The following is a 26,765-nucleotide window of genomic DNA, read 5'->3' on the forward strand; positions in this document are numbered from 1 at the left end:
CCACAGCATTCCTCTTGCTGATCACAAGGATGTGGGGGGACCCGAGAGAAGCAGGCAGGATGTTGGCAGCCTTGCAGGGCGATGTGGTTCCTTTGCCTTGGGGTCAAGGTGTAACTGTAACAAGAAGCGACAACTGGGTTTGTTATTAAAGCAACTGGCGGAAAGTCACCCTGTCTGTGGGCGTCACTGGTAGTGTTGCGGGATGGATCAGATAGGCTTCAAGACAGAAACTCGTCTCACATTTCAGTTTGATTCAACCCCAAATCATTTGCCGTGACAACCCCCCCCCCCCCCCCCCCGGCAAATAACAGCAACTGTTGATCACGATAGTTTGATAGTCGTAAACATGTCAGAAAATCCCCGTCTAGTCCCTTCCACCAGGAATTCCCTTCTTGATGTTGTTGCTTTATGAAGAATCTTAGCCTAAATCGCACCGTACGGTTCTTATTCTTCCTTCTCCTGCCAACCACTTCCTGTAGCCACACCGCATGCCTACTCAGTGTGTGACCTCGCTGCGGGAGTTTCTGGAACACGAGAGATTTCTCGTTCATGGCACTCGTTATCGCTCACCAGGTGCCTCACGCGGGCCACGGTCTCATCGTCCTCACCGTGGAGAGCCTCAGGTCTGGTGCTGAATGCGTTAGAATTCTCCGGGTGTTTTTTTAGCGCAGTGTCGGGTGCGGAATGCTTCCTCCCTTCACCTTTAATCCTCGTCCTGCGCCTTGAATGTGCAGTGCGGGGACTTCTGGTGTTACTCTAAATGCAGCTTAGAGACGAACGATCAGAGGTCCCGGGGCGGGAGACGGCCGGGATTCCAGGTGCGCCCTGAATAGCTTCATACGAGCGAGCGGCGGGCGCGCTGCATGGCAGCTTTTACCACGGGCCCCGGCGAGCGAGCCAGCAGCTGGCAGATTAAAGGCAGCCTTTCAAAGCTTCACGGCGATGAGTGTTTGTAAGGCTCTTTCATGCCCCTCTGTCTCCTTTTTTCTTTCCTTGCCCTTTGCCTAAACTGGGCGCTTTCTCTTCATTTCAACTGACTTCCTGTTATCAAGCACAATACCTGTGGCAAAGGTGACATGATGAGTTTTGACATTGACGCAAAAGGAATGAATGACACGTGGGGTGGTTTCCTTAGCTGCCTTTATTCTTTTTTTTTGGGAGAGGGAGGAGGCTTTTCAGCTACTGTACATACTGTATTCGTATTTGAATCTTGCTTCCACAGGAATGTGTCAGAGCAGCTTCTCTGGAGTGTAAATCCTGGGCTAACATCGAGGCAAAGGCTGATGAGATGCGGTGGGGACCAGGCCCACCTTGGATAGTTTTCCGCTGCCGCCTGGTGGTGTGAGGGTTTGGGGGTGCTCTGTGCCGCCCTCCTGGCTGGCCCAGGGAAGGGCAGCTGCGTCTCTGAGGGGCAGGGACCTCTCCCCAGCCGCGTGTCCTGGGGTAGCGGCCTATCTCGGATGTCGGTTTTACTTCCTCAGACTATTGATATCCACCGCGGTGCAGTCACAGACTTGTGGATGGGAAGCAGGCGCTTTTGGAATAAAAAATCGCCCGGGACCAAATGTTTCTGGCCTGAACATCAGGCCCTAATAGCTGCCATGTGTGCGGGGCTGGGACGCGGCGGGAGCGCCCGGGGAGGCCGATTGAAGCTGCCTCGGGGAGTCTTGTAAGCGTCTTGGTCTTCAGAGCAGATTTCTGTCTCCCAAGTCGAAAAAAGACATCCCTGGGGCCGGGTGGGAGGGCACGATCAAAGGCCCGCACCCTCCTTGTGGTTCGCGGGGTGCGAGCGAGGCTCTCGCTCAGCGACGCTGGGGGCTGGGGCCTGCTCTCCCCGGAGTGACCGTTGTCCTTCACTTTTCGGGATCTGAATGGCAGGTGGGGCACCTGGTGTTTACGTCCATGCTAATCCCTTGAGAATGCTGCTCCAGGAACTGTGTCGTCTAGAAAAAAGGTTTGTGGTGTTTCTGGGTTTCCAGACCGATGGGCAATCCGTGGAGCCGCGTGGCATCGAATCCCCTGCCGGCGGGGAGCAGCGGCGGCTCCCTGTGTGGGGAGGCCGGGGAAGGCTTCTGGGCTTCCTCTGAGAGCCAGCCCGCAGCGCAGCCGCGGGACACTCAGCCCAGGTCGGTCCGTCTGTCTGTCTGTCCATCAGTCTCTTTCTCTTGGAGACGAGAGGGTGTGAGTCACTTTCTTGGTTTTGTTCTTGTTCCGGCCCGTCGATGCCTCTGAGTAGATGCCTCTGCCCGGGCCCCGCGGGGCCTTCCCGGGACCGAGCGCCCCTGGTTCTCTTCTGCACGATCCCTGCCTGTGTGTCTTCCTTTCTGAAGCCGTTTCCAGGCCTCAGCTTAGGGGCATCGTCAGTGGGAGACGTGCTGGTGTCACACCTGTGACTGGTCTCACTGCTCATGGGAGAAGCTCTCCCTCCTAAGGACTCTGAGCTCACACCCCGTTCGGTCCCTTGAGCAGCACTCTCCATGCCAGCCCCTTCGTCTTTAGGACATTCCTTTTAACCAGTTAACTGCCGCGTGTCCGAAATGGAAGCCATCCCCACATGCCACGATATTTTGAATTTAATTTAAAAAATCAATTTGCAATGAATATTATAAAAATAAATATGTTACTCACATTTCGGGTGTTCTTGAATATTTTCAGCTGAAAATTCTCACGAAAAATGATTTTAAAGTTGGTCCGGGCTGCCACTTAGGGAAAACATTTTTTTTTTATATAGATGCGCCTGGCGGGTGGGGAAGGTCCGCCGCTTGCGTCTCCAGACGCTTATGGCGTACAGTGGGTTATTTCTGTTCCTCAGTGGTACCTGAGTCTTTCTAACCTTAACATGAATGTAAAGATATCTGTTCCCATGTTTGTTTTAGCTAAAGCTTCAGGAAAGAGCTGTCAGATGGCTGAGCTAGAACCTGCTCCCCTGACCCTGAGGACGAGGGCGACAGGCTGTCACAGCGAGAGGTTGCTGCTCACAGGGAAATAAATGGACTCTCCGTCCACACAGCCTGAAACGTGATTTTGTTGTACGGGTGTGAGTTGTGTGTGTCTCCCGTGCGTGTGTCCAAGGGTGGGGAGAGAGAGGTTATGGTGAGGAGATGGGTGGTGGTAGCACTCACACCCCAAGATTTACATTCAGATTCTCAGGAGAACCTCGTGGGCAGATGGCCTGGCCGTGAGCAGCGGCGCCGGCAGGACGCTGGCCGGGCTTTGCCGGGGTCAGTGTCTTTCCTGAGCCCTGAGCTGTACAACTCCCGGTTTAATCCTGGTTGCCGTCCGCAAGCAAAGGAAACGTTTGAGATACTGAAATAGAGTGTCCTTCCTAGAGAACAGGTGAAGCTTTGCCTTCTGCGCCACAGGAAAGTGCTTGACAGCTTGTCTTCTTGTCTTTGAGCAAAAATGAACCCCACCTGCAGGGCTCATCACAGTGACTGAGTGAGGGCTCCGCTCCCCCTCCTGCTTCCAGGCTCCGTAACTAAGGAAACACATCTTTTAAAGGAAAACAGTCAATCGTGGTTTCATAAATGAAAAAACGATGGTTTATTTTTGGGGGGATGGGGTAGGAGCGTGGGGCATGTCCAGACTCTGCCAGCCTAGAATTGCCTAGATTGTTCTGGAGTGCTGCTTCCCGTGGCAGCCTCTATGTACGCGATGATTTACAGGTTTGGTTTTTTTTTGGCTGTTTAGTCCATAAAACGCTTTAAAGGTCAAAGGTTGTCGTTTTGAAGATTCTCCTCTTTGAGAGTATTTTCCTCCCGTGATGATGGGATTAGGTGTCTCAGATTCGCTCAGTGGGTTTGTCACAGACGATGGCTTTTTAAAGGACAGCCACTGCCTCTGAATTCTCAGTCCCTGACCTCCTCTCTTCGGTCGGGGGAGGGTCGATGACATGACCTTTCCCATCTTTTCCCAGACTCTGCGGTGTCATGCTGGTCCCAGGAAAGCAATTAGATGCAAAACAGACAAACAAAAACAACCACAAAAAATCACCCCAAAATTTTTAGTTCCTTTGATGCATTCTTTTCTAAGAATGTGTGATTATAACCATTTTCATTTTAAAGTGGAACAATTTGATCACCTCCATCCACAGTTCATCTCAGCACAATGAAAGGAAGTTATGCTTCTGCTTTACCTTATTTCAGGCTCTTTCTCCAACCAGTCTTCCCGTTAATTTAAGGATTACCAGTGCGACATAGAGTACCAGCCTCAGATGTACAAACCAGGTGTGCTTTTCAGGTTTGTGTGCCTCGGGGCTGTTTTCAGATCACGGTGCCGTCATGTGTGTCGGAGGTTTTCTTCCCAGCTCACGGAAATCCTCGATCCGCACCGCGGTCACACCACGGGTCCCATCTCTTGGCGCTGAGTCTGGCAGGCTCTGGCCGGCCATCACGAGCGCAGGGGACCCTGAGAACTTCTCCCTGCGTCTCCGGCGGTCGACTCAGAATTTAAGGGCTCTCTCTCAGGCCCTGCTCAGACACGGTCTCGTTGGACACCTGGTAATACCATGGTAGGTGTCGTATGGAGAAGTAATGAACTCGCATGGGTAGGTTAATATTTTCCTTATATTTAAGAAAACCTTTTTTATTCTTTCCTGCAATTGTATGTACAAATAAAAAAAATACAGGGTGGTGCTTTTCCTACAACCAGTAAATTTTGTTAAGCTACCCATCCTGGTGAGTACATGAGACACAGTTTATTCTGGTATTATTATTAATTATTGTGTTCTTTTCCATACAAACAACTAGAAACCTACTTTAACAAATATGTTTTTGTTGATTTCAGAGAGAAAGGGAGAGGAAGAGAGAGATAGGAACATCCATGATGAGAGAGAATCATGGATCGGCTGCCTCCTGCACGCCCCACACTGGGGATGGAGCCTGCAACCTGAGCGTGTGCCCTGACCGGGAATGGAACCGTGATCTCCTGGTTCATAGGTCGATGCTCAGACAGGGAGCCACGCTGGCTGGGCTGTAAACCTACTTTTGCCCCGCCCTGTAGTTCATAGAAAATCTCCCACATACAAAAAGTAAACAGACTGATGCCCTGACCCCTGTGTGGTCAGCGAGCCACTTCACGCTTTTCCATCCTGGCCAGTGTTACCTCATCCATTCCTACCCACTCCTCCTCCTGTGTTATTTTGAAGCAAATCTCAGATCAGATTGCTCACCTGTAAATATTTCAGTATGTGTGTCTAAACTCTAAAAGATCAGAGCTCTATTTAAAAATCCAACCAAATACCAATGTCAAACCACAAACACAGTTCCTTCCTATAACCCCGTAGGCAGCCAGCGTCCCAGTTTCCAAGGGGACAGACATCTTTGAAGAGGGGCTGCCTCACCCATGCACGGGGGTCCTTCATGAAATAAACCTGAGAAAGAAGCAACTAGATCTGAACCCCTGTAACTTTGGGGGGAAGTGATTTAGAAAGGTGATTTCTGTGCCTCTTTTGATGCCATATTTTACCCCCGTTATTAGGCCATTCTGAAAATGACAACAAATTACCATTTGTAATAACGTGCAAAGCCACCCAGCACCTTGAAATGGGAGTTTTGTTCTGCTCTCCCCATTCAGAACCCACGGGAGTCCCTCACCCCCTCTTTTCTGCCTGCGCAGCCCTGGTTTCCCGGGGAGGGGCGGGGGCGGCATTGATTTCTGCTCCGTATGCTTTCGCTTCAGGTTGACGTTTAGCCTTTGACCCAGCCACTTTCTTACAATAAACAGTTTGTTGATGAGAGCAGCTGCCCTGCAGATTGTTTCCAGATTGTTCTCCGGCGGCGGACACCATGCACCTTACGGAGAAGTCGGCGGGGGCTGCGGCTCCTCCCCACGCTGTCTGTCTGCCTGTCTGCCTGTCTGTCTGTTTGCCTTTGAAGCCGGCTGTCAGCCTCTGAGTGCTGAGCTGTTTATATCGGGGAAACAGTGTGAATCCGGATCGGAAATCGGGTCTCACCGTCTTGACTATTTTATTTTATTCTCCAAATGAATGATAGCGTTTTCTAGAAGTTTCTGCCAGATTCCTTACATTGCAGTAGGAATTCCTGGCGTTCGTTATGTGGGAATGAGTGTGCGGTGGTGCTGTGTGGGGAAGTGGACAGGACATATTTTATTTTGTTTAGAAACCCCGGCTCCTGGCCTATTTAAAGGAACAAGGTAACTCTCGAACTGTTACTGTATTGCCCTTTTGAAATAAGTTCTATTTTTTCTACTTTTGAAAGACAGTACTTTAAAATATATATATATATGTTTTTAAAAAAAATATTTATATTGATTTCAGAGAGGAAGGGAGAGGGAGAGAGAGAGAGAAACATCAGTGATGAGAGAGAATCATTGATCAGCTGCCTCCTGCACGCTCCCTTCTTGGGATCGAGTCTGCAACCCAGGCATGTGCCCTTGACCAGAATCAACTGGGGATCCTTCCGTCTGCAGGCCGACGCTCTATCCACTGAGCCAAACTGGCTAGAGCATTTTTTTTTTTTAATGCAAAGGACGGGTACCCTGACGACTTGGTAATTTATGCGGCTCAGAGGTACCCCTTCGTTTGGTTTGGCTTTCTGCTGCTCCCCCAGCCGCCCGGGCTGTGGCCTGGACTGGCCCGCCTGCCGCAGCAGCCTTCATTAGGGTCAGACTTCCAGCAGCGGAGCCAGCACGTTTCACCAAACTGGCCACCAGGGGCTGCTGTCAGGACGGTGAGGCTGAGCTCACCTCCCCGGGGGCGAGTTTACTGTTTCTACAACCAGTAAATTTTGTTCAGCTACCAATCCTGGTCTCCCAGCTCAGTCTCACCACACAGCCTCCGGTCCCCAGGCCCGCGCACGGCGTGTCCCTCCAGCCAGGTATGACGTGGGCCCTGGATGCCGTTCAAGACCTGAGATGAAGACTTGTGTGTTTCTCATTCAGTGCCAGGAAGCTGTTATTAACACACCGAGTCCACACACACTGCAAGGCTTCTCGCAGCGCACTGGGGTCTGTGCTCGGCGATGGTACTTCCTGCGTTTGGACTTCAGGGTCCGGGCCTCCAGAGGAATGGCCCTTGGTGATCAAAGCTTGGTTTTTCTGGAAGGCGTTCTTGCCCGGAGTGGCCTTAGCAAATCCTTCCGAGTGTAGACAGCTCGGAGGGTCCTGCTGACCCACTGAGGTGTGAAATGCTAAAAGGAGTTCTTAGTGGCGGTTTTTTTATTTTATTTTTTAAGAAAAATTATATCTTTGATGATTCCAGGATTAACAGCAGAGCAAAAATGTACAGCGAATATCAGAGCTGACAGGTGCCTTGGAGTTTCTCGAGCAAATTCCTTCATTTCCTTCCAACTTCTTATTTAAGGAAAATTAAAACGTAAGAGAGGCTGAAGGGATAGGTCACAAACCCCACGCGGGCCTCCCCTATGCTACGAGGGCCACTGGTGGATCTTTTACACTCAACAAAGGGATTCTAGCCCCTGATCCGGGGAAATGCCACTGTCAATCACGTCATGAGTTACAGGATTTACAACTTTTCTTTCAGCTTTTTTTTTTTTGAAGATTTTTTAAATTTTTTTTTTTTTTTTGAGAGAGAAACATTGATGTGAGAGCGAAATATTGATTGGCTGCCTCCTGCACACCCTTACCAGGGATTGGGCCTGCAACCTGGGCATGTGCCCTGACCGGGGATCTGACCGGCAATCCTTTGGTGCACGGGAGAATGCCCAGCCAGCTGACCCACACTAGCCAGAGCTCGGATTGCTTGCTTCGAGGAGCCTTTTTTTTTTTTGGTAAAGATAAGTAGTGTGCAAATGCTCGTGTGTTATTTATGTGTGTGTCTGCCTGCCCCATTAAGCTGCAATCCAAGGTCACTGGAAGGCAAGGACCACGTGTTGTCAATCTGCATCACTTTCCCAGTGTTTTGCCCACAGTAGGCATTTAGTCAGTGCGTGTTGTTAGGACATTAGAAAGCGCTCGGCTTTCCCACGCACGCATGTGAAGCGCTTCCCCGCTCCTGTGTCGGGGAGACCCACGGGCGGGGCGCAGGCCGGTGCCAAGCAGCCCGGCAGCTCCCGCTCGCCACCCCGGCCGGTCTCGCTCAGTCACCCTTTACTCAGGTGGAACGGGAGTTTCGTAAACAACTGTGTTCCACAGTCGAAAAGCATCAGCTGCTGCTGTGCCTAAGGAAAGCTGACAAGGTGGAGCTCGGGGGGAGGTGGGGGAGCTTATCGTTAATTGACGTGCTTCCCAGGTTAGAAACGGGGCCAGTGCCCTGGCCGGTCAGCGGCTCCTTCCCGTGGGCGAGCGGCCCCTTCTGCAGCGAGACTCCGTAGCCTGTCTCCTTGGGGTGCGGTGGGCACGGCGGCCCTCCCTGTGCTCACGGAGACGGTGCCCCGGGCCCCACCCCATGTGGTGTTCCCTGTGGCTCTCGGAACGTCTCAGGGTCATGGTGACAGCATTGAACAATGGACCTTTGTTAAAGTAAGTGGACTGGATCGCCAGCTCTGGGCTTTCCCTAAATCCTCTTCAAACGGCCACTTCTCTTTTCGGGCACTATGGGTATCTTAACAGTGCAACCCTAGAGTTGCTGTTCTAATTTCTACTGAGGAACAAACATTTGGGACTAAACATTGAATCTTGAAGTGAGAAACATGAAGACACTGAGCCCTGGCCGGGTGGCTCAGTGGGTTGGAGCATCAGAAGGTTGCGGGTTCCACTCCTGGTCAGGGCACATACGTAGGTTACAAGTTTGATCCTTGGTCGGGGCACGTGCAGGAGGCAACCGATCAATGTTTTTCTCTCTCTCCCCCACCTTCCTCTCTCTCTCAAACAAACAAAGACCATCCACACATCCTTGAGTGAGGATTTTAAAAAAAAGGAGAAGGAAAGGGGCCAGAAGAGGCAGTGCCTCCCGCTGGTGGTGACAGAGCTGGTGACCCAGTTCTGAGCCAGTCCCTGCCCCATGCATAGCTCTCCAGAGGGTCAAGGCCGGGCCCACAGATTAGGGGCAAATTGTATAGGATGGTGGCCTCTGTGACCTCAGTATCCGCCCTGCCCGGCGCTCCGGGCCTGCCCCCCGCTCAGCATCGTGGAGGAGGGGGAGGTCACACCTGTGCCTGTGTGTGCCCACGTGTGTGCCAGCCAGGACATGCCACCCCAGGGCGAGCTGGGCAGGGCGCCCCACAGGTGTCCCACCCGCACCCGGCTCACAGCGCAGAGCCTTCTTGGCATCCCACGCCCGTCCCCAGCCCCGGGAGCCTGTTTGTGTTGGACGAGGACAAATGGCAGCGGTTCAGGCAGGCAGGCTTAATGAAGGCCCTAGAGACTTCTGCGGATGTCGGGCCCAAACCCCGGCCCTGCCGCCAGTGGAAGTTAGCGCCTCTCCCGTAGGGCCGATGGCAGTCTCTCTCTCTCTCTCTCTCTCTCTCTCTCTCTCTCTCTCTAGCTCTCTAGCTGTCCCCACACTCGCAGAACGGGTTTCACCTCTCAAACGAGCCCAGTTGGCCCAGCGGAGGTGTGATGCCCGTAAACCAGCCTTGTTAGAAATGCCTTATTCATTACCTCGGTTTTACGGGTCCACCCAGCCTTTTGTGCTCTTTCGCTAGTTGGCAGGTAACAAAAACTGCAGTAAACCCGTGGCCTTTCGGAGCCTCAGCCTGAGTGATACCCTTACATAATAAAGGGAGTGCAGTGTGACCGACATTTATTGAGTGCCTACTGTGTCCCAGGCACTGGGGGCCTGGAAGTGACTGTGTGAGTGCAGACTGAGAAACCTGGCCCACCGGTCGCAATCCCTTCGGCGTCACAGGGTTGTCCTCTCAGGTCCCCGCTGGTCACCAGTGAAGGACCTGGGTGTGTGGGAGCTCATCTCGTTGCTGGGCCCACGTGGGGCCTCAGGGCTGGCTGGGGAGAGGCGGTCCCTCCAGAGCGAGTGCCCTCGGCCAGCGCCCAGCCCCCAGCCCCCTTGGGCTCTCTCCCTGCCGGGGGGTTGGCCACTGTCCAGGCTGCCCTGTCCCCCTTCCATGAGGTCAGCCCTGCTCTTACAGGAGCGTCGTTTTTTGGTGATAAAAGTCTGCTGTGCGTGTCCTTATGGTTGTGAAGACGCTGAGTCAATGTGGAATTGGCCGTGACGCACCAGTTTGTAAACGACAGTAGTAAGAACAGGTTTGTTGTTATCATCTGTTCCTGTTTCCTCCGGTGTATTTGAGAACGAGACAGCCCTAAAAACGAGCTTGTGTTCCATGTCTGTGTGGATTCCTTTTTTGATTCACACACTGCTGGTTGCCTAGCAACTTACAGTGTTACGACTGAGGCACAGCTAATCTGATTATGTACAGAGGCCAATGTGGCTCTGAGATGGAAAACCTTCAGGGGTGAAGATAAGATGTTTCTTGGGACGAGGAGGACCAAACCGCAAACAGGTGGTAATAAATATTTGGAGTCTAACACCGAATCAGAGGGATGGCTGTGCTTCGTTTACTGAATCTTCTTAGACGGATAAATGTAGCCGTGGAGACGAGTGATGGTGAAATGGCTCTAACGGGACTGTACGTAGCATCCTGGACGTCTCTTCTCTCAGCTGCACTCCGTTCTGGTGGGCGTGTAGTGGTACCTCATTGTGGCTTCAGTTCGTATTTCCCAGGTGACAAAGGATGCTGGTATTTTTTCAGGTACTCTTTGGCCACCTGATGTTTTCTTTTGGGTAGTGTCTGTTCCAACCTTTTCACTGACGTTCTAAGTTGAATTGTTTGTTTGTTTGTAATTCTGGAAGAGCAGCAGTTCTTAATGCTCTTAATTTTTATGCAGTCCAGTTTATCATTTTTTTCTTTTATGGTTCATGCTTCTTTTGTTCTATCTGAGAAAAGCTTTACCTATCCCAAGGTCAGAAAGATTTACTCCTATAATTTTATTTTAGAAGTTTCAGAGTTTTACATTTAGGTCTATGATTCGTTAATACAATTTTTTTAAAAAGATTTTTTAATTGATTTTTTTTTAAAGAGCGGAATGAAGAGGGAGAGAGAGAGAGAGAAACATCAATGTGAGAGAGAGACATCTGTCAGAACCAGCAACCTTTTCATACACAGGACGATGCCCAGCCAACTGAGGCACACCAGCCAGGGCTCAGCTTAATTTTTGTATACATGCAGGATAAGATTTTTTTTATTTGTGTGTTTTTTGCGTATGGATGTACAATTGTTTCAGTACCATGCATTAAAAAGATGATCCTTTTTTTCAAGTGAATGGCCTTGGCACTTTTGTTGAAAATCAGTCAAACATGTATTTGTGGCTCTGTTTCTAGAGCGTGTTCTGTTTTAGTAATCTATGTCTGTCTGCACTCCAATCCGCACTATCTTCATTACTGCAGCTTTGTAATAAGCCTTGAAAGATAAATCTTCCAACTCCCCTCCCCCCAAATTGTCTGGGTCATTCTAGGTTTTTTCTGTTTCTGTATATGTTTTAGAACCTGCTTATCAATTTCTAAAACAAAAAAAAGCTCTCTAGGATTTTGATTGGAATTGCATTGAATTCATAGATCAATTTGGAGAAGAATTGGCATCTTAGTAATATTGAATCTTCTAATCCATGAACATGGTATATCTCCTCAGGTATTTTGAGCTCCTTTAATTTTCAACTCAGGAGTATTTTGTAGTTTTCGGTGTACAGGTCTGGCACATATTTTGTTTAATTTGTCCCTAAATGTTTCAGGTCTATTAAAATGGTATTTTTAGAAGTTTCAGACTCCAAATATTCTCGGTTAATATATAGAAATACACCCAGTTTTTGTATATTGCCCTTGTATTTTGAAACCTTGCTGAACTCACTTACTACTTCTGGTACTTTTTTGGTAAATTCCTTACTATCTTCATCATTGTGTGCAATGTGCTCCCGCAAGAAACAAAGGCACGTCCACTTTTCCTGTGAATGGCTAGCGATCGACTCCTTAGTGCTGTGGCCAATTCAAAAGGGCCAGCAGTTATGTAACTATAAAAAATTCAGCTTTTGGTTCTACCGAAATTATATTTAATTAGCCTGAAATCTTAGAGAAAGGTAAAAAACTAAATTCTTGAAATTCAAATGTTTTTTAAAAAATATTAATTAGAAGGTTTTTATGAATGTCATTGGGGTGAAAATTGATAGCAGTTGTTTTTTGTTTTCAATAGAACTAATTGGCTTCAAAGATTTCAAAGAGTTAGGTGGATTTGGGGTTGGGGTTGGGTAACACTACTTATGTCAGCCTATTTGCCCTGATACATACGATCCAAACCTCTTTTGTCAACAGAATATCTACACTGCCTTAGTGGTCATTAGTAGAGTTAAGCCAAGAATCATGAATCCCTTTTCCTACACATGGCATCAGCTACTTGTATAGCTCTTAAGTCATTGTTGTAATTTGAGTGCATTTGAAGGGACATTGCAGGCAGATTTGCATCAAACAGGTAGTGATGCTGATATTTCTTGCAACCAGAATTTTATTCTATTATCCAGGGATAACGGGTGTGGGAGAGCCTAAATGCTTCCTTTGTGTCCTTGGTTTTGATGGCTTAAAGTTGCATTCGACTATCGTGAATGTAAATATTTATGGGTAGTATACAGTTATATTTCTTAAGAGGCTTCAGGCCTCATTTTATATCTTTTAGATTCTGTTTGTCCTGTGTAATTTACTTGGCTCTGCATAAGTCTTGAAAGATTATGTGAAAGAAGTATAAGAGAAAAAAAACAACATGTGCATTGCTTTCATCAATTTTATTTTTTGCATTTGTGCATCAAAGTATTGCTTTAAAAAACATAATTGGGAATATTACTTTCGTAATTAGTAGATATAGTAATCTATATATATATAAAAGCCTAAGTGACCATTATGACTGAATGACCGGAATGACTGGTCGACCAGTCGCTATGGCCTGCTCTGACCACCAGGGGGCAGACACTCAATGCAGGAGCTGCCCCCTGGTCGTCAGTGCGCTCCCACAGCCAATCTCATGTGGCCAGCCAACCTCCCATGGCCCCCTACCCACCCCACCTTGGCTGGCTGGCCCTGATCGGCCCCAATTGGTCCCAATCGCCAGCCAGGCCGAGGGACCCCACCCATGCATGACTTAGTGCACCGGGCTTCTAGTGATAATATACTTCTTTGAGAATCTGCTCCCAGCTGGTGTGCAAATAAGAGCAGATGACTCTACTTGGCCAGTCAGGTGGACCACATTGCCAAAGGGAAGTGTATTGGAGTTGTTGGAGTGAATTTCCTTAGCCCTTGTCATATGTCACACTCTGCGGTAATTGTGTGTACATCCGCCGGCCTTCCGTCCTCTGTCCACTGTGGCACTACTTGTGAGACACAGCTATTTCTTAGATAAATGATGCCTAACTGGTGTCGGATAATTCACTCCTGAGAGGACTCCCTGCTTTATTCGGTCCTGGAAGCTCTGTTGCCTGCCGGCTGTTCCCTTCCGGTTCCACTCGGGTTTTCATTGACTTTGAGCAGGGGCTCACATTGCCTGCACCCGCCGAGTCACCGCCTCACTCCGCGTGGCTAGTGAAAGTTAGAGTCCGTGCGACACTTCCGTTATCTGGATGGTTTACCCTTTCACCCTGTGTATCTTTTGCCTGTGTGGTTCCCTTGTGACGACCAGCGGCCCTGGGAATGTGAGGAGGGGACTCCAGACCTGTCCACTCAACCCCTTAAGAGGGCTGACCAACACTTAAGGAGCAGAGTTGCTTTTAACTAGTGGCCAGATCTGAGGTTTGGGGGTGTCTCGGTCAGTTCAGGCTGTGAAGCAGAATGGCATCTACCGGGCGGCTTGTCAAGGATAGAGTTATTTCTCCCGCTTCTGGAGCCTGGAAGCCGGGACCAGGGTGCCAGCATGGCTGGTTCTGGCGAAGGCCCTCTACCAGGCCACAGAGGGCTGTCTGGTTGCTGTGCCCTCACTTGGTGAGAGGGTGAGGGATCTCCCGGGGGCTTTGATAAAGGCACTAACCCCATTGAGGAGGACTCCGCCCGCATGACTCATCACCTCCCCAAGGTTCCACCTCCCAGTGCTATTGCCTTGGGGGTTAGGATTTCAACATAAGAATTTGAGGGGGACACCAGCCTTCAGTCCATTACCTGTGCCCGTCATTCATTCATTCTGTCTTCTTCCTCCACAGAGTACATGCCCACGAGACAGCGAGCAGGACTGTGCTCGGAGGCTGAGCCGAATGCTCTCGGCACCTCAGTGCCGGGTCCCCGGGGCCGCCTCCACCTGGGTTTTGGGTTTTCTCCCAGATGGGAGAACGCGTGTCCTCGTGGGGGAAAGTGGGAGGATACGTGTTTTCTGTAAAATGCACCGAAGGCTAGAGGATTCCTAGGGAGCCCGAGAGCTGGAGGGGGCTTTAGAGAATTTAGCGTAGAAAGTGTGAGAAGGACTCTACTCATTTCCTGGATCCTGGTTTCTGAGCCGTTTATTTTTGTGGTTTAAGCACACTCAGCGTCCTTACTGCCTGTTGTATAATCGTTCCAGCGTTCAGAACACACGAAGGTAGCATTTAGTGGTCATGACTTAGAAGTGCTTATGCGACCTAAGTGCCATCTTAAGGAAAAGCTACCCTCGTCTAACGTAATGCCGAGTTACGACCTTCCCATTTCTTTCTTTACGACGCAGGAAATCCGGGACCCTCTCCTGCGGTGGCTGGAGAGATGTGTGGATGCTGGAGGAGTAATAAAATCCAGCAAGCTCTCCCTCACCTTCGTCCCATCCTACACGCCTGAAATGGAAGTCACCCCCGAGGCTCTCCCCGTGGTGACTGACACGACGGCCTTCTCGTCCGCACATTTTGACTTGGAGATCTACCGGCAAAACTTGCAGACAAAGCAACTGGGGAAAGTCATTCTGTTTGCCGAAGTGACGCCCTCCACCATGAATCTCCTGGACGGGTAAGTGGAGGCCCTGTGCAGATGAGTCCTACTGTGCGAAGGTTCGTTCCCTCTAACCAGCGCTGGGGAGAAGGGACAGGCACATCGAACAAGAATGTTCCACCATCCCGTCAGGAAGGTAGGCGTTGCCCTGTCCCACAGACTCCAGATGCAGGAAGAGAAATGAAGTGCAGCTCTTTGATCACAGGTTTGCGTTCTAAAGCATGGGTGGTTTCTGTGCCCGTGACCCCTTTTTAATCAGGTCTTTCAGAATGTTCGTGGGGAAAAGCATGTTATGAAAAGACACGTTTAACAGGTGGCATCGCTGGTCAAGTTATCGTTTCGCTTTCGCGTTGCTGGCACCGGCGGTAAACATTTAGTTGACGTCCTTTGTGGGGTTGTCAGGAGAGCAGGTTTGCACGCCGTGTAAGCTGTGTTCGGTTGAAACAGATCGGAGCTTTGTACTTCGCTGCGTTCCTGCCCAAGACATTTTTGGAGCGCCCTGTAATCCCACGTGGATGTTCGACATTTATTAAAAATTTTCCTTTTAGTTCCTTCTGTTTCCTGGACATTGATTAAAGGTTAAAAAATGGAAAACAGATGAAAGGACTTGTTTAAACTCCCAAATTAGTCAGTATTAATTAATGCTCTTATTTTGAGATAGTTTAACAAGTAGGGTTATGGAGGGAATGAATAAGAAAAGCATCTTCCCTCAACATGGGACTAAAATGTAAGGAATGTAAGATTTCCGCCCCCCCCAAAAAAAACCCCCAGATCCCCGGTTTCAGACACTCCCCCCTGTTAGACTGCATGGTTAGCTGCATAATTCAGTGTATGGAACATATGGGAATATTTGGCCTCTCTTCTTAATAACTTCTGGAATTTGATAGCATGTTGATATCAAACGGTGACGTTAGGATTTCTTGACCCTCATTCTCAAAGTCATGGAAATGGCAGCTTTGCTGAGTATAGAGGCTGCAGGAAAAGCATTCGTAAGGCAGCGATTTTCAACCTTTTCCCCCTCACGGCACACACAAGCTAGTTACTAAAATCTGCGGCACACGATGTGGTTTTCGCCGATTTGACACAGAACAATAGGTATGATTTTTATTCATTCACATCGGACGCCTATTGTTGTGTTGGCTGTTGTCATTTTTTATTTGACAACCTAAGGCAGTGGTCGGCAAACTCATTAGTCAACAGAGCCAAATATCAACAGTACAACGATTGAAATTTCTTTTGAGAGCCAAATTTTTTAACCTTAAACTATATAGGTAGGTACATTGTTATTAACTTAATTAGGGTACTCCTAAGGCTTAGGAAGAGCCACACTCAAGGGGCCAAAGAGCTGCATGTGGCTCGCGAGCCGCAGTTTGCCGACCACGGACCTAAGGGAAAAGTGGTCCGTGTCCCCGACTAAATAGTCAGGTGTTGCATGTTTAAGAGTTCCTGCAGCACCGGGTGAACATCGCTGGTGTGGGGAATTGACAGAGTGGGGGAGCAGTAGGAAGGGGATATGAGCCGTGGTAACCACAGTTCTTGTTTACTGAGCTGTTTGTGTTGTCATAGGTACCTTACACCCCCCCCCCCCCCGTGTTCCCTTCACTCTCCTCCCGCCATCCCCCCACCCCCCCAAGTAGAGAAGATGCCTGTTCTTTTAGGTCAGTGGTTCTCAACCTTCCTAATGCCGTGACCCTTTAATACAGTTCCTCATGTTGTGGTGACCCCCAACCATAAAATTATTTTCGTTGCTACTTCATAACTGTAATTTTGCTACTGTTATGAATCGTAATGTAAATATCTGATATGCAGGATGTATTTTCATTGTTACAAATTGAACATAATTAAAGCATAGTGATTAATCACAAAAACAATATGTAATTATATATGTGTTTTCCGATGGTCTTAGGCGACCCCTGTGAAAGGGTCTTTCGACCCCCAAAGGGGTCTCGACCCACAGGTTGAGAACCACTGTTTTAGGTGGAACAGCCCTACTTGCTGTACAAACCTGTGATAATCTTTTGTTACTCACATGAACAGTCTGTTATATTGAGAGGGTGACCCATTATAATTACATCTTCTAAAAAAAAAAAAAAAAATCAAGACCTGCCATTTAACACAAGATCTGGGAAAGTAGAATGTGGATGGAAAAACATTGGCACTCCCAGAGCTTTTTCGGTATTTCCGGGGACATAAGGGAAGATTACTTTATGTTGGACGATCTTGAAACATTCAGTAATGGTCTGTGTGCGTGTGTAGCGGGCAGTGCGTTACCAGGACGCCTGTGGGCCCTGCTAGGGTGCGCGGACCCAGGCTCCGAGCGATCGATCGGGCACTCGGGTTTCCTTACACCCTGGGAGCCTGTGTTTAGGATGGAAAATAATGCCATGCAAACACACTGCTTCAGGACCCTGAATATGGGTAAACTTTTAATAAAAAAATAAGAATCCTGTCTATGCAGCGTGGCTCTGTAAACGTGTAGCGCTGAGCTCGATGACAGTGGAGCCGGAAACTTCTGTAGGATTAAGACTTTCTGTTTTTATGGAAGGAAAATATTTTAACTCCTCCCGGGGGCATTTACAAATCTTTTCTGTTTCTCCTCCTGCCTGGTCTCTGTCAAGCGCAGAGGGAAATGGCTTTGATGGCTGATGGCTGACCCTCTGCTGGGCTCAGAGCAGACCCTGAGAAGTAGTTGCCGCTCACTGAGACTTACCCTCGGAGGTGGTGACTCCCTTTAGCCGAGAGCCTGGGGAGAAGTCCCTGGGGGCCGTAGCCTTTTTCAAGGGAAGGAACTTGAAGAGGTCACCTTAGTGCCAGAATTGTCCACAAAAGAACTACAAGATCCACAAGCGAAACATATGACTTATTACTTTCTTTTTTTTTTTTTTTTTAATCTTTTTTGTTGAAAGTATGCCATAGATACTCCTTTTCCCCCCATTAACCTCTTCCAGCCCGCTCCCGCCCCCCTCACCACCTCATTGTCTGTGTCCATGGGTCATGCATATATGCACTCAAGTTCATTGGTTGAGCTCTTCCCACCCACCCTCCCCCCACTGCCTTCCCTCTGAGGTTCAACAGTCTTGGCTTATTACTTTCTAAGCATCAGACCCAAACCGTTTCTACAGCTAGTGTTATATTTGATCCTACATAAGCCACCCTTATGGAAACACAGAGAATTGTGGTAATAATAGCAGTAATAATAGCCAACATGTAGTGAAAGCTTTTATCTCCCAGACACGGCTTTTATGTGCTTCACATGTGTCCACTAATTTCCTACATCATCCTTCAGTGCCTGGGGTCATCGCTGGAACCGAGTCAGACGCTGTCATCAGCGTGTGTGGGAGCGTTGCTGTCTCTGCGTGTTTATGGTGATTACACGGCATCTCGTCCGGGGTCAGCTCGCTGGGCGGGAAGGGTTTCCAGGCCCCGGACCGGGTTCTGTCCACGCTTGTTTCTCTCTACGTACACGGCTCCTGCGGCAGCTGAGTGGCTCTTTCCTATGGACTGGACTAGAAGCGAAATTTAAATTAGATGTAGATCTTTTTAAAAATATATATATATTTTTTATTGATTTCAGAGGGGAAGGGAGAGGGAGAGAGAGATAGAAACATCAATGATGAGAGAGAATCATGGATCGGCTGCCTCCTACATGCCCCGCACTGGGACCGAGCGCACAACCTGGGCATGTGCCTTGACCAGGAATGGAACCATGACCTCCTGGTTCATAGGCCGAAGCTCAACCACTGAGCCACACCGGCCTGGCAGATATAGATCTTTATTATAAGGTTTCTAAAATCCGGTTTTCCTATTTCTACCCCCACCCTTTGGGACCTATACCGGCTAAATATTGAGAATTTCCTTCCTAAGAAAGGAGGGAGCGTGTGTGCTGTGTGCCGTTGGGTTGGCGCCCCCTCCTGGCGACCCTGTGAGTGAGTGCCGTTCCCCCTCCTCCCGCCTCCTCCCCAGTTCCCCCCCACGCCCCCTTCCACAGCAGCCGGGCTCAGCTCCTACACTCATGCCAGTGGCGTCTTCTATGGAGTCAGTCCCTCTCAGGTTTGGCTTCCCTCTTTTCCTGCTGTCTTACAGTTTCTCAGTATTACTATTTTTCCCAAAGAACCCTGCCTCCTCATGATGTGCCTGAAGTGGGGCGTCTTCATAGTTTTGTCATTTGGCTCCCGGGATATTCACTTCCGTTGCTCTGGGACCCACTTGCTCACCTCGCTGGCGTCCAGGGCACCCAGAGCTCTCCTCCAGCCTGTTTCAGATGCATCCGTTTCTCCTATCAGCCCTCTTTGCATCTGTCCTAGACATGGTGTCCATGGTAACACAGGGGTGTGGATGACCTTAGTCTTGTCTCTAAGGACACATCTTTGCTCTTGAGTGCATCCTGGGGAGCAGAGTTCTGTCGCAGGCCCAGATACCCTTGCGGCATCTTCCTTCCCCTCCGTCCAGCACCCGCACCCTCCTCCCACCCAGCACCCGCACCTCCTCCCACCCAGCACCCACACCTCCTCCCACCCAGCTCCCGCACCTCCTCCCACCCAGCACCCACACCTCCTCCCACCCAGCACCCGCACCCTCCTCCCACCCAGCACCCGCACCTCCTCCTCCCACCCAGCACCCGCACCTCCTCCTCCCACCCAGCTCCCGCACCCTCCTCCCACCCAGCTCCCGCACCTCCTCCTCCCACCCAGCTCCCGCACGCTCCTCCCACCCAGCACCCGCACCTCCTCCTCCCACCCAGCACCCGCACCTCCTCCCACCCAGCACCCGCACCTCCTCCCACCCAGCACCCGCACCTCCTCCTCCCACCCAGCACCCGCACCTCCTCCCACACAGCACCCGCACCTCCTCCCACCCAGCACCCGCACCTCCTCCCACCCAGCACCCGCACCTCCTCCGGGAAGGCAGTCCTCACACCTGGTCAGGCTCTCTGGGGACGGGCAGGCCTCTCAGGCCACAGTCTGTCCGCTGACACGGATGCGCGCTCGGCCCCCAGCACCCGCAGGACTTGAAATCATAGGTGGGGTCCCTGTTTGAGTGGGGACACTGGTTTTGTTTTGCTGCTTAGTCAATGTCATTAGAGGGTTTTTCTTGTGTTGCTGTAAATTTGGGAGGGTTTGGACATTTCTCTTTGGACAAATAGTTAGGGGGACGTCCTGTTTTCTCAGGGACTGCAAACCCAGCTAAGCCGCTGTGGCCGAGGGAGACCCTGGGCGCTGGCATTTGATGTCTGGGTGTGAGCGCAGGTGGGTCCTGAGCCGTCACTGACCACCTTCACCCCTGCCCCGCCCGTGAAGGTTAAGGCTGAGCCAGTGTCTCCGTGGAGGGAGGGAGGGCTGGGGGAGTCAGTAGCACAGGGAATAGGGGAGTTTCTAGCTGATAATGAAATCAAGGCAATTGGAGGGCCTGTGGGCCCCCCGCCCCAATAAAAATAAAAAGTAAAAACTGTGTGAGTGATGTTCCCCGGGAGTCTGACCCGGCCGAGCCCCCGGCCCCAGTCAGGTTCGAGGCGGTCATTTTCTCCAACGCGCCTTTCTGGCCGTGAACTGCACCGTCTGCTCTGTCGTCAAGGCAGCACCTCTTGGGTGTGACACTGGTTCTGGACGATGTTAGACCCTTTCTTCTCCTTCCGGTGCTGTTTCCTGGTAGGTGTCCCTGAGACCGGTCTGCTCAGCTGGTTGGACGGGTCCCGAGGGCAGGGGTTCAGTGCTGGGTCTGGACCAGTGAGTTGTGTGTGTTCCCAGTCACGCCCTCCAGCTGCGGGCCCAGAAAGCGCCCCCGCACAGGAGCTGTGGGCGGGGTGGGCGCCGGCCCGGGATGTGGATGGGCCCCTGCCGGTCCACCGTCACTGCCGGAGGACACCCCAGTGCTCACTGTGCGTGGCCAGGAGCCCGCACGTGGCCAGGAGCCCGCGTGCCTGTATAACCTCCTGATAAGCGTGGCTGACCCTCTGCCGTGAGGAGGGCGGAGGCTGGACCACGGAGCTCAGGAGCTTGGGGGTCACCGAGTCACTGTGGTCCTTCGGGATCGTGTCATGTATTTGACTTGCTGTGTCATTTTTATTTTATATTTATTTATTCATTCTTTATTGTTGTCTCTTTTCTGAGCCTCTGCCAGACACTGAACGCTCCGTGAGTGCGGCAGAGTGTGGGGAGCCCGGCGGCCCCAGACTCGTTGTAGTGACTCCCTTTGATTCTTGTGCGTCCTCCATCCACTGGCCACAGGTGTGCTGGTTTTCATTTGCAAAGAACAATTTCTGTTTCCTTATTAAATGCATTTGTTTCCTTCACATTGTGTAAGCCCCTTGACTTTTCAGGTTTACGTCTGCCTTCATCACTCAGTGAGCAAGCGTGGACGGAGTGCGTCCTGTGTGCCGGGCGCTGTGCCGGGCGCCGGAGGGAGAATGAGGGAGAAGGTGCCCTCCCCGCCTCCCATGCATCTGCCTTGGGAGACAGGTGTGCATTCAGTCCACGTGGTTCCGTGCACCGTGTGGGCTGCTCGGGGAGCTGGGGCCGAGGGCGGTGGGCCCATAGGTAGCCCGATGCAGGGAGAGAGCTTGACTGGCCAGTGAGGTTTTTTGAGCAGTTGCTCCTGTGTGTCGGTGTCGTTCCTGACGCCCTGAAGCTCCGTCTGGCCGGGAAAATGCTGGACCTGAAGGCTGGGCACCCACCAGCTCTGTAACCGCCACAGCGGCGTCCTGGGCTTCCCTTTCCTCAGCTGCAGGATCGGGGCTCCGGGTGCTCCCCCCTCAGCTGTGGGATTGGGGCTCCGGGTGCCCCCCCTCAGCTGCGGGATCGGGGCTCCGGGTGCTCCCCCCTCAGCTGCGGGATCGGGGCTCCGGGTGCTCCCCCCTCAGCTGCGGGATCGGGGCTCCGGGTGCTCCCCCCTCAGCGATGGGGTTGGGGTCCCAGGTGCCCCCCCTCAGCTGCGGGATAGGGGCTCCGGGTGCTCCCCCTCAGCTGCGGGGTCGGGGTCCCAGGTGCCCCCCCTCAGCTGCAGGATCGGGGCTCCGGGTGCTCCCCCTCAGCTGCGGGGTCGGGGTCCAGGTGCCCCCCCTCAGCTGCGGGATTGGGGCTCCGGGTGCTCCCCCCTCAGCTGCAGGATCGGGGCTCCGAGTGCTCCCCCCTCAGTGGCGGGACCGGGGCTCTGGGTGCTCCCCCCTCAGCTGCGGGATCGGGGCTCCGGGTCCTCCCCCCTCAGCTGCAGGATCGGGGCTCCGAGTGCTCCCCCCTCAGTGGCGGGATCGGGGCTCCGGGTGCTCCCCCCTCAGTGGCGGGATCGGGGCTCCGGGTGCTCCCCCCTCAGCTGCAGGATCAGGGCTCCAGGTGCTCCCCCCTTAGCTGCAGGATCGGGGCTCCGAGTGCTCCCCCCTCAGTGGCGGGATCGGGGCTCCGGGTGCTCCCCCCTCAGCTGCGGGGTTGGGGCTCCGGGTGCTCCCCCCTCAGCTGCAGGATAGGGGCTCCGGGTGCTCCCAGGCCCTTCAACTCTACTCCGCAACCAGGCAACACTCACAGGCCAGTACCTGCCAGGCAGCCAGCCTCTCTGACTCCCAGAACCTCCAGCGTCGTGAGAGGGCTACAGGGGTTTTCTGATCAGCCTCACGGTAGTTGGGGAAACCTTGTATGAAATTCAGTTGACTTCTACCACCAAAGGCACAGACAAGGAAAAGCAAACCCATACAATCGTGATAAAACACATTTTGGGGGAGCCCGGCCAGCAAGGCTCAGCATTTGAGCCCCGACCATGAACCAGGAGGTCACCATTCGATTCCCTGTCCGGGCACATGCCCAGGTTGCGGGCTTGATTCCCAGTGGTGGGTGTGCAGGAGGCAGCCAATCAATGATTTTCTCTCATCATTGATGTTTCTCTCTCTTTCTCCCTCTCCCTTCCTCTCTGAAATCTGTAGAAACATATTAAAGAAAAACATTTTGGGGGAGATTGCATGGAGGAGAACAGCCACCATCATTTTAAGAAAGATAGTATTTTGGTCTCAGAATTTGGGGCCAGTCCCAGCTTTTCTCCCTTTGCCTGGGTGTCGGCTCAGTCCCAGCGGCCCTGTACCCCTTTCTTCTCTCCGGACGCTGCTCCCCTTGCTCGCTACTCCGCACCCTCCTCCCGAAGGCGAGGCCGAGGGGACAGAGATTGGGCTGGAACTAATTTAATGGCTGAGTGACCTCACAGTAGAGAAACAGCCGGGTCCTAATAGGGATCTTTGTCTGCATTTTCACCCTGGCTGGTAGCATGCCAGCCAAGAGTCAAGCTGGAGACACAGGTGGAAGCGATTAGACCTGTCATAAAGTTTGAAAAATTGATTCTGGAGGCCGAGTGAATAGATTGAACTTGACAGTGTTGTCCTAAAGATTCTAAGGGAAAATTCTGTAGCTTAATTTGAAATCCCTTGATTATTCATTAGCTTTCCAGATGGCTTTTGTTGATGTTTTACATATTAATGCCTGTATTGTGTGATGGGTGTTCTCTTAATGTGCACGTAGGTAATGAGCAAAGAGTAAATACATGGGTAAGTGTCCCAAATTAATGGGATGTTAGCGTAATTGTGAAATAAAGGGTCTTAAAGAAGTCGATTGCTTTGGAATAATTAGCGTGAGCGTTTTTATGGGCCAATTTGGTACTTTGAAAGTGCAAATTATCAGAGAGTTTTAAAGAAAGCTCCATTTTAATGTTTATTTCTAAATGAAGGCTTAGGGTCTGACTCTCCAGCCTTTGACTCTGGTGGTCACGACTAAAGGGCTGTTCAGGCATGCTCCCCATCGAAGCCTTTTCTGGGGTCCCCATTCGATGCCCGATTAACCTTCTCACCCGAACGCCTGGGGCTGAGTTAGAAAGTGGCCTCTTGCTTTGCAGAGAGCCTCTACATTGTTCGTGCTCTAGGACGTCTATTTTCACATTTTGTCACTGATTTTAAAAAATATACACATTGTTATTGATTTCAGAGAGGAAGGCAGAGGGAGAGAGGTAGAAACATCAACGATGAGAGAGAATCATTGATCAGCTGCCTCCTGCACTCCCCTCACTGGGGATGGAGCCCACGACCCAGGCATGTGCCCTGACCAGGTATCGAATGATGACCTCCTGCTTCATAGGTTGAAGCTCAACCACGGAGCCACGCCGGCTGGGGCTTGTCACTGACTTATCGTGCCGTGTGCCATTCTGGGGTGACAGTGTCTGTGTAGACGGCATTCTCAGGAGACCTGGGCCTTCTGGGTCTCTCTCAGCGTCGGCCGATGGAAGAGTGGAGTGCAGGCATCTGCGGCCGATGCCCCGTGAGTGACGGGTACCCCTGCGGGGGGCATGCGGCCATGGCAGGGCCCGCTGTGCCCGAAGCATGGGCCTTCCTCGGGACTGAATCCGAACCCCAGCACGGCTCCCGCATGTCCTCAGAGGTGGGGGCCTTCACTCTCTGAGCATGTACAGACTTTTAGGAAAAATAAACAGACAGAAACCAGGAGACACGTGGTCGGGCATCCATCGGTGGAGGTATTTGCCGAGACGCTGTTTCTCTTTCACGCAGCGTGGCCCTGGGACCTGCCTGGGCGTGACGGGGGCTGAGGCCCGGCTGGGGTATGGCTGCCCGGGTGGCACCTTCTGCTGCACGAGCAGCTTTGGGCAGGTCAGGAACCGGGCCTCCTTCTCCCTGTCTGTGTGATGCAGCTCGAAACTGTCTGCTTTCTCTTTCCTGTGCCCTTTGTAAGTGCCTTTCCTCAGCTCCTGTCCCCTCAGCTCAGCTCGCCCAGCAGGGGATCCCGGCTGAGGCCGCCCCCCCACCCTCCGAGCCTGCAGCCCCGCCCAGGCTGGGCAGGGCGAGGCGCCCCGAGATGGCTCCTTGGGGCTGTGAAGCGCTGCTGTGATTCTGTCTGTTCCACCGTCTCCACCGTGCACCCCCCGGGCAGCGCTGTGAGCCAGGACGCGGTCGGCCTTGTCTGTGTTTGGCTGGGGTAGAGTTTCTGTTGAAGACTTTGACAGCTCTTTCTTGACATACCAGAAGCAGGATGGCTCATCCCTGGTTACTGTTTTGCCAAAAAAAAAGGTGTTATTTTAGTACAGTTTTCCTTGAAAGATGAGAAAACCTAGTCGATGGTCCGTGTTTGTGTTTCCCTTCAAATACGTGGAGCCAGTTCTCTCTCCGATCAGACTTTCTCTTTATAAACCTTAACACCTTATCATGTTCCTGGCTGACAGCAGTCAGTGGAGAGGGCCAGCGTTCAGCGGCGTGGACAGTCCCGTCAGTCCCGGGCCGCGCCTCACGCATAACCCACGCGCATCACCCGCGCGCATCACCCACCCACATCATTCCCCACCTCCCCCCCCCAACCCGTTTCCTTGGAGACCCCTGACCCTCCCGTGCCAGTCAGGGCAATGCAGGGTCCAGTACCGCGTTATTCTCTTGCGCTTCTTTTAAGACCTCAGATACTTATTCTGTGGAATTGCTTGATTGTATACGCATATTTGACATTGATTTTGTCGATGCCTCTGTTATTACGAAAGCAAGTATAAAAGACCACAGAGGGAATAAAGCAAGACAAGGTAGAAACGTCAGTCAGTGAAGATGGGGCAGGGAATTCTTGTGAGGTTTTTACTCCCCCGGTTCAGTGTACCTTAGAGAGAAAGCCAGCGTGCCAGCCGCAGTGTAGAAGTGAGCCGTCCTCTGCTGGCTGGGAATGTCTCAGTCGCATTAGAGAGGGTACAGGAGTTCCCTCTTAGCCACGGCGCCATTTCGACGACCCCCTTCAACGGCCCCAGAGTAGCAGAGGGAGCCTGATAGGACCCTGGCTGACGCACGCCAGGCAGCGCGGGTCCTGACAGCAGCACAGGCCTCTCGCATCGTCCGCTGCTGGCCCGGGCCGAGCCCTGGCGTCTCATCTCAGCGGGCAGGCAGGGATGCCCACTCACAGGACGGCCACTCACATCACGAGGGTCAAAGGGGTCATGTCATGGAGCAGGTGGTCGGTAGGTGCTGGGTTCGTCTCCTCTTCGCCTCCCAACTAAGCCAGGTAGTGCTTTCCCCAAGTGGTGGCTGCTGAGAGCCACGGGCATGGGAACCACAGACATGCGGATGGGGAGTGTGTCCGAGATTCTGATGCCGTGAGAAATGGATGGTGAGAAAACGGGGTTTCTCAGACTTGGCCATGCAGCAACACGGCCAGGCCTCGAGGACATTATGCTGAGTGAGAAAAGCCAGGCAGAGAAAGGCAAGCACTGTTTGGTATTAGCTATATGTGGCCTCAGACGGCCTCGGGACACTGTTCCGTTCCGGACCATCGCAGTAAAGGGGTACTGCAATACGGGGTCAGATTGTTTGGTTTCTCGTTGCATAGAAAGTCATGTTTGCACTATCCTGCAGTGCATTAAGTGTGCCATAGCAGTATGTCTTGTAAAACAATGGGCACCCTTTAATTTAAACGCACTTTATTGCTAAAAACTGCTAACCATCATCTGAGCTCTCAGCAAGTCATGATTTTTTTGCCAGTGGAGGGTCTGGCCTTGATGTTAATGAAAACGCCAAATCTGTGAAGCGCAATAAAACGAGATCTGCCCATAAATAACTCGAGATCTAATGCCCCGTATGGTGAATAGAGACAACACTATTGTATTGTAGCCATCAAACTTGCTAAATAAAAGACTAGAACCTAATTATTCCACTAAAAAGAAACGATAATTATGTAACATGGTAGATGAACTAGTTATTGCTACAGTGGCAATCAACATATAAGTGTATCAAATTAACATCTACACCTTGATTTTACGCAATGTTATATATCCAATATATTGTAATTAAAAAAACCCAAACTTCTGTAAATGCAGAAAAAACCCCCACTTGGTTTATGAATGAACATTAGTTTCTAAGTGGAAATGTTAAATATTCTTAGAATTTAGTGATCACGATAATTCAAGTATG

At 51.3% G+C, this 26,765-nt stretch overlaps 1 protein-coding gene across 2 annotated transcripts in view; it reads left to right on the forward strand.

Annotated features, from left to right (window-relative positions):
* The window catches only part of HLCS (holocarboxylase synthetase), a 157,817-nt gene that overhangs the window by 29,130 nt on the left and 101,922 nt on the right, over window positions 1–26,765 (forward strand). For both annotated transcript variants that reach the window (XM_070407214.1, XM_070407213.1), the window contains exon 6: window positions 14,598–14,869. In XM_070407214.1, the coding sequence (XP_070263315.1) occupies window positions 14,598–14,869 (272 nt within the window). The remainder of the gene's footprint in view (window positions 1–14,597; window positions 14,870–26,765) is intronic.

This window comes from Myotis yumanensis, unplaced genomic scaffold (assembly GCF_028538775.1).
Source record: "Myotis yumanensis isolate MYYU_CA2020_CCGP unplaced genomic scaffold, mMyoYum1.0.hap1 SCAF_2, whole genome shotgun sequence".
NCBI lineage: Eukaryota > Metazoa > Chordata > Mammalia > Chiroptera > Vespertilionidae > Myotis > Myotis yumanensis.